This window comes from Equus caballus, chromosome 16 (genome assembly GCF_041296265.1).
Source record: "Equus caballus isolate H_3958 breed thoroughbred chromosome 16, TB-T2T, whole genome shotgun sequence".
In the NCBI taxonomy this organism is placed as follows: domain Eukaryota; kingdom Metazoa; phylum Chordata; class Mammalia; order Perissodactyla; family Equidae; genus Equus; species Equus caballus.
This window is the reverse complement of record NC_091699.1, coordinates 59,500,993-59,508,163: the sequence shown is the minus strand read 5'-3', so window position 1 is coordinate 59,508,163 and position 7,171 is coordinate 59,500,993. Positions and strand designations below refer to the sequence as shown.

Genomic DNA, 7,171 nt, shown 5'->3' with positions numbered 1-7,171 from the left:
AACTAATTTTCTATTACCTTATGTAAAATATATACTGGAACGTCACACAATGTACAAGACTGCAGAAAGCAGAAGCAGCTTTCAGGTCTTCCAACCATTCTTTCAATAAAGCACTTGTCACGAAAGAAAATACTTCAAACTAGTGGGAAATTACCGGTAGATTTTGTTTGTTTGTTTGTTTGCTCACTGTGTTGTTTTTCCAGATATTTAAGCTTACTCCCTGTTAATCAAAACCTCAACTTGACCATTCTTGCTAAGTATTTCGTTAATATATAATATTTGCTTTTCTGTCCTAATGATGTATAACAGAATAGGGCCCTTTAATCTGGTTCAACATCAATTACTGATTTATAAATGCTATTGTGAGCTACTGGAAACTATCAAGGCCTTTATTGCACCTTTCCAGCTAAACTTGAAATGTTGGAATCAGTCTCCCCTATCAAGTATTGTCAGTTTGCCCAACTTGCCCTTGTAACTTTGCTTCTACCGGTAATTTTCCCTGTCCCTCAAAATGAGATAACCTACACTGGGGGTCTATTGGCACTTTGGGAGAGGTAATTCTCCCAGCTGTCCTATATACCCCTGGGGGGGGTCCTTCACATTTTAAGGCCCGCAGAAGCCCCTTACTAAATGTGACAACAAAAGAAGCCGCCTATGTTTCCCAACATCCTCTGGAAAGAGGTGTTACTGTCTCTGGTTGAGAACCTCTGAAACAGTTTTGGGTTTTAGGCTCTTATGGAATCTACCTGGATTGCTCAAGGCATCAGTTCCTTCTAAATTCTTGGTTGTATCTTGGTTCCCTGAATTTGCTGGATCAGTGACTACAGAATAATGTGCTACAATAGTTAAGACAAGACTTTAGCATGAGTTTTCAAACTGTACTTGAGATGATCTCTATGTTGGGTCCTATTTTAAATCATTTTACATATTTGGCTTTACTGTAAGATTTCCTTTTCGTGGTTAACATAAGTTTGAAAAAAACTGTTTTACCACAAAACGGATGTTGCACTAAAAAATATGGAATTGTTACAACCTGTGGACACAGCTGCTTCTTGAGAGCTAAATATTTCTACTTGTGCACTGTCTTAAATACAGAATGTGTGGGGCAGTTTCAAATTCTACAGTAAATCTATTTCCAGCAGCTAACAAAATCTGACATTATATCACTTTAAAGGGTTTCCTTTAAGCAAGCTTTCTTTATAAAGCAATTAACACCCATGCAGCTAGGACAAAGAAGCTAAGACACCTCACACCTCCTTATCTTGGAGTGCAAAAATCTCTTTTCCTTCTCATGTGACAGAGCCAAACTTCTGTCTAGAGTAGAAAAAAGAACTGCTAATGGGCAACCGTTAAGATTCTATACTTACCGTAGTCCTTTCACAGGCAAGCTGATGTAACGGCACCCAATTCTGAAAAATTCAGGGGGAACCTCCAATAATTGCTTAGTCTGATCTCCAAATTGCAGGAAGCCTCCTAAACCAGCAATTTAAAAATATTTCTTGCTCCTCTGACTAAAATTTTCTTTGATTACTTCCTCTAGTGGTAATATCATTATCACTGGGGTAGGGGGGTGAGAGGGCGGGAATTTGTTAATATTCACTTCAGATTCAGAAATGTGTTTAAAAAAAAGTCTCAAACATTTTGATAGTTAGACAAAATACCTCCAATGTATGTACGTTCTTCCTTTTCAGAAACTTCTGAACTTGCTATTTGAGTTTCTGCAAATTGGCTCAAACATATATTCAAGGAGCTGATAATTTCAGATTATATGCATCATAATTTTAACACTTTGTTAAAATAAGAGCTAAAATTTCTTTGAAATGCCTTAAAAACAGTCTCCTAATTTAACTCACATTCAGTACTAAACTCCTTTAAAAACAATTATAAAAGCAAAAGACAATGACTTTGTCATCAAGTTTTTAAAAAGATGTTTGCATGTTTTAGTCTCATGCTGCCTCTTGAGATAAAAAAAAAAAAAAAAAAAACCTGTCAGAAGAATTTGAATTGTGATCAATTTGGATGAATAAACTTGGTGCTTTCCCACAATCCAAATCAGTAAACCTGAAAAATCAAACAAATTTTTGTTTTTAGAATTGGATTCTGGTTGAGTGTTTCAACGTTGTACTACAAAGGCTTATGGATTAGATTCATTTCTTCCTCTCACGAGATCATCCCAATGCGGCTCTATTTCAGTTGTGGCAATCCTAAACAGGGCATGGAGATGCTCATCTGTCAATGGCTGGCTCAAAGTGTGCTGATTTCGAGTCAAATATGAAAAAGCCTTTTCGCAGATTTCGCTACTATCAAATAAGGATGCCACCTTACAGGCAACCCCTTTGATAATGGGGTAAGATTCAGCAGACAATCCAGCATAGAACTGCCCTAAGTCTTTGATTCTGTACTCATTCCAAAGGTTTGTATTTGCCTGAAGTTTTGTTAGCTCCACCCTTACTGAGATAGGTGCATACTCAGGTTTAAAGTTAAATGGATTTGCAAACAGTTCTAAGTCCTTTTTAATGAACCTGAGGTCCTTGAAATGTCTCTCAAATTCTTTTTGTAGGCGACAGATCACCACTTGATATCTATCAGGATCAAATATTTTTTGATCTTCTTTATGACGCTGTTTGAGCTCATCAACAACTTCTCTGAAGGCAGCAAAGTGTGTCAGATTTTCTTCCTCAATATGTCTGTGAAGTAAACTCAGTTTACCTTCAAAGGTACAAATATGGTCAAAGGCAGCAGCAGCAAACACTTTACTAACTCTCAAGAGTTCACTGAGTTCTCGAAGGTGGTCCATAATATCCACCAAGAAGCCAAAGTCACAAAGCCATTCCTTGTCTGTGAAATGCATAGTCGTTGCCCCTACTGAAACCAAGAATGTTTCTATCTCTTTTCTTAGTGAAAATATTAGTTTTAAAGTTTTCCCTCTTCTGAGCCAATTATTCAGACATCGTCCATTAACCCTTTCACCATGCTCTGATTCAGATTCAGTTAGTAAAGCCTGAAATTCGGGTCGCCTGACGCCTCTGGTCTTAATCAAAACGATCCATTCAGATATGGTATTTATGATCTGATTAACATCTACATCATAGGAGCTCAACAGTTCCAAGTGAAGAAATCCCGAATAATGGATAACATTCCAACAGTTGGGGCTTACAGCCTTTTCTCTCATATACGACACCAGTCCTGAGTTCTCACCAATCATCCTGAGAGTGTGGGTCGTGGTTAGTCCAACCATTCGCTGCAAGCTAAGCCCTGCTGTCTGCAGGGCCTCGAGGATTGCCGCCATGAGGGCCCCGACACTGAAGTGATGAGTCAGGTTGATTATGGTCAGAAGCTCTTCTTGCACCTCCAAGTCCTGGCCCACGCCGCGGACAAAGACCAGGAGGTAGTTCTCATACGCCACAAAAGCCTGGTCGTCCAAAGCAAGGGAATAGGCTTTAAAGTCCTTGGCTCGGTTAAAAAGCTGACTGCGTAGATTCTGGTTAATGTTCAGGACCCTCTGCCGTGTGAGCTCTGGAGATAAATCAATGCCATCCAGAACGCTGGCGTGCTCGGGCAGCACATCTCTCAGCATCACCTCCATGCACTGGTACACAAAGTCCCCCTCGCCCCAGCCGCGACCCTTCAGGGCCAAGAGGCGGGCGAGCCCGAGGCCTGCACGCGCAGCTCTCTCCTCGGGAGTGAGCGGGGCGACCACGGGCGAGTCGCCCTGCCGCAGACGCTCCACCAAAGCCGCGCGCTCGCCCTCCGCCACATACCGCTCGTAGTAGTCGTGCTCGGCCTCGTAGTGGCGCCTGACGTCGCGTTCCCGGGTGGCCACGACGAGGCGGCGACAGACCAGGCACAGGGCCCCTTCGCCCTCCGGAGACTCCACCACCAAGTAACGCTGGGTCCACTCAGACCGGAAAACGCGAGACTCGTCGACTTCCATTTTGCTCCTCTTGGGCGTCATCCACATTTCACAGGGGGCCTCAAGAGCAGGGCCGACGTAACGGCGGCCGCAGAAAAACCGGAGGAGCGGGAGCGAGCGCCAAGCACCTCCTCCGCTCTGCGCCAGATCACCCCAGCAGGGGGACACCAACCTCCGCCTACGGCACCGCCGTTCCTATTGGCTGGAGATTTCGTATTCCCTAGCCCTAGGAACGAGCCAATAGGAAGAGGGAACAGTGATTTCTAGCGCGCAGACGCATATCCTTTGAGCTAGCGGGCTGAAGCTGCTTTAGGGAGGGAGGAAGAGACCCAGGAACCCACGGACTTAAGAAACTTGACAGGCATTCAAACTATCCAATCAATAGCTCCCTGGCTACGAGGCGGCGCTGTCACTGGAAGATGGGGCAAGACGGCGTAAGCAGAATTCATAGATGGGCGTAGGCACGAAGCTCTGAGTTGATTGGCTGAAGGCACTTCCGGTGAGCGTCTCGACGTAACCTGGGCTCTTCTGGCGCCAAAATGTCGCTTGTAGCAGGGGTTATCCGGCGCCTGGATGAGACAGTGGTGAACCGCATTGCAGCAGGGGAAGTTATCCAGCGTCCGGCTAATGCCATCAAGGAGATGATTGAGAACTGGTATGGAGGGAGTCGCGCCGGGCTTCCTTAGAAGCTACGACCTAACGGGCCGCTTCTCAGGATGGCGCGGACACGCCTCCCTGCCCTAGAGCGGGGCGGAGGCGCGTACGGCGCATGCCCCCAGCGGAGGAAGCCTTAGGCTGTTGCTTTCTGTCCTCCCGGGTACCGCGTGTTTTTGAGTGTCCTCGCGAGATTTTTCTAGAGCTGTAGGGGGCGCAAGTAGAAGGGCTAGACAGGATTGTTTTAACCATGCCGTTCACTGAGAGAAGTAGCTTTAAAGTTATATGTGCAGAAAGTGCAAAATTTAGAACAAAAATTTTCGGTGGGGAATAAAATCTCCCTTCATCCTTCAGAGGGTACCATGCTATCAGCTTCTGACTTATTCCGGAAATTATCCATCCACATTCAAGAGTACAATTCATTTTGAGTTTTATTCTAAATAAATTGTCGGGATTTTAAGACAGGCCGATGCACTTTGGATTTAACTTGTGATTTCCCTATTGACTAATTAGTGACCCAAGTTAAGTGTTTTCCTGCCCTGTACTTTTGGGGCGGCACTTCGAAGATACCTGATTTTATGGGGTATACCATGGATTCTAAAGCTTAGAACTGTCACACAAACAGTGTGGAGGATAGAGATTAAAAACTTGGAAAGAAAGGTGAGTGTAAACTGTAAACCTCAAAAAAGACAGATGCTCATAATGTACTTGAATGTTATGTCAGATTCTTTGTTTTAAAATCAGTTGATGTCAATAAGGGCCATACGTTAAAAGAAAAAAAAAATCCCAGCAAAGAAAGGTAGGTTTGTAAAGGGATTTATCGTGAAAACATAAACAACCATTCATGGTAATGGGACTGAAAGAAGAGTGGGTCAGAAAGGACCACTGGGCGAAAGGAAGAGAATTAGAAGGTAGACAAAAAGGAGCAGGAACCTGGGGATGGTTTTTCCTTTGGACTTTACTTATATCATTTGTAGAGGCTGAGTTTTGTTTCTACCGTATTAGAATTAACTGATAGAACAACTTCGGCCTGTTATTGTACTGGGCCAGAATACTGTACAACAAGACTACACGTATTAGCTCAGTGGCTTATAGTTAATTCTATAAGCAGATATTTTTGTATGGAATCCAGTTATGTTCTTTTCAATATGTAAGTCAAGATGGCTAATACAACTTCAATTCAGAGGCTCCTGAGAAAGATCTTTAGTATTTAAGTGACTTTTTGTCTTATTTCTGAATAGAGTTTTCAGAGTGAGTAGATGCCTGTCTTTCTTGTGCAGCTCCAGGCTGAATTTGTTTTCTCCAGCATGTGCTCTGTGCTTCTAGGCTACTCTTGAAGGTACAAAAGATTTATTGGCTTCTAAAGAACTTTATGCATTGCCATTTTTTTCTTTCTCTCAATGTAAATATTCTTAAAGAAAAGGGAATAGTGGAGAGGAATGTTTAGAATTTTTTTTTAATGACATTTTATTAGGGTCATTTAGGAACCTGAGGCTGAGTAAAATTTGAGTAACAGATGGTAGAATTAGTTGAGAAGAGGGTAAGAAAAAGGCATGCGTTAAAAGATTCTACTTCTCACTTCACTTTCTTTCCTAGAGGAACAGAAATGGTGCTGAATGTCCTATTAGAAATGATGGTGGCCCCCATCTGCCCCTCTGTTCCCTCTCACACAGCACATAAACTGCTAACAGTGTAGTCACAGAGCCTGTAAGACAAAGGAAAAACACATTAACAAGACAGTCTTATCTGGAATTTGTTCGTATCCCTTGGCTCGTATTAAAATATGTGCATTAGAGTAGGTGCAGACTGATAAATTGTTTTTTCTATTTGATTTGCCAGTTTGGATGCAAAATCCACAAGTATTCAAGTGGTTATTAAAGAGGGAGGCCTGAAGCTGATTCAGATCCAAGACAATGGCACTGGGATCAGGGTAAGTAAAACCTCAGAGGAGCAGGATGTGTGTGCGCTTCATGTGATACCTCTGCAGGATGCAGCAAAACCTTTCCCTGTTCTGGAAATTCTGGGCTTTTGTGGATGGGATTGTTTGACCAAAAAATTCAACACCTGCAATAAGTATTTATTGAGTACCTCTTCTAAGCTGGGCACTGTTCAGGGGAAAAGGAGATTAAGGAGTGAATCATGAGGCTGTTTAAAGGTGGAGTGTTCTGGGCGGAAAGAACAGTACATCAAAACCCACCAATTGGAAGCAATGCCTGACATGTTTAAGTACTAGCAAGGAGGCCAGTGTGTCTAGAACAGGGCGAGGGAGTGGAAGAGTAATAGATGAGGTCTGAAGGGTAAGCAGGCTGATTGTGTAGGACCTTGTGGGCCATTGTAAAATCTTTAGCTATTACTCTGAATAAGGTGGGATACTATTACAGGGTTTTGAGCAAAGTGGTGACATGGTTTGGCAAGTTTTCCAAGAACGCTTTTGTTTACAGTGCAGAAAATAGACTGCAGTGGGACAGGACAGAAGCCATAAGGAGGCTGTTACAGAATCCAGGAGAGGGATGATGGTGCCTTGGACCAGTTTGGTTCAAGTAGAGATGTAAGAAGCAGTGAGAATCTGGGTTAATTAGGAAGACGAAGCTCTCAGAATTTGCT

The 7,171-nt window shown here is 43.0% G+C and overlaps 2 protein-coding genes across 7 annotated transcripts in view; one reads left to right on the top strand and one right to left on the bottom strand.

Annotated features, from left to right (window-relative positions):
* Positions 1-2,027: 2,027 nt before the first annotated feature.
* Positions 2,028-3,987, bottom strand: EPM2AIP1 (EPM2A interacting protein 1). The gene is given in 1 exon segment (NM_001256913.1): positions 2,028-3,987. A coding segment is annotated over 1 exon segment (1,827 nt). The 5' UTR covers positions 3,962-3,987; the 3' UTR covers positions 2,028-2,134.
* The window catches only part of MLH1 (mutL homolog 1), a 41,329-nt gene continuing 37,825 nt past the window's right edge, over positions 3,668-7,171 (top strand). For 2 of the 6 annotated variants that reach the window (XM_005600830.4, XM_001489218.7), the window contains exons 1-2: positions 4,436-4,568; positions 6,407-6,497. In XM_005600830.4, coding sequence (XP_005600887.2) covers positions 4,453-4,568; positions 6,407-6,497 — 207 coding nt within the window. In that variant the 5' untranslated portion in view covers positions 4,436-4,452. Of the gene's footprint in view, positions 4,413-4,435; positions 5,228-6,406; positions 6,498-7,171 lie in introns of those variants that run through there. The other 4 variants (XM_070237996.1, XM_070237994.1, XM_070237995.1 and 1 more) reach the window with 4 other exon arrangements.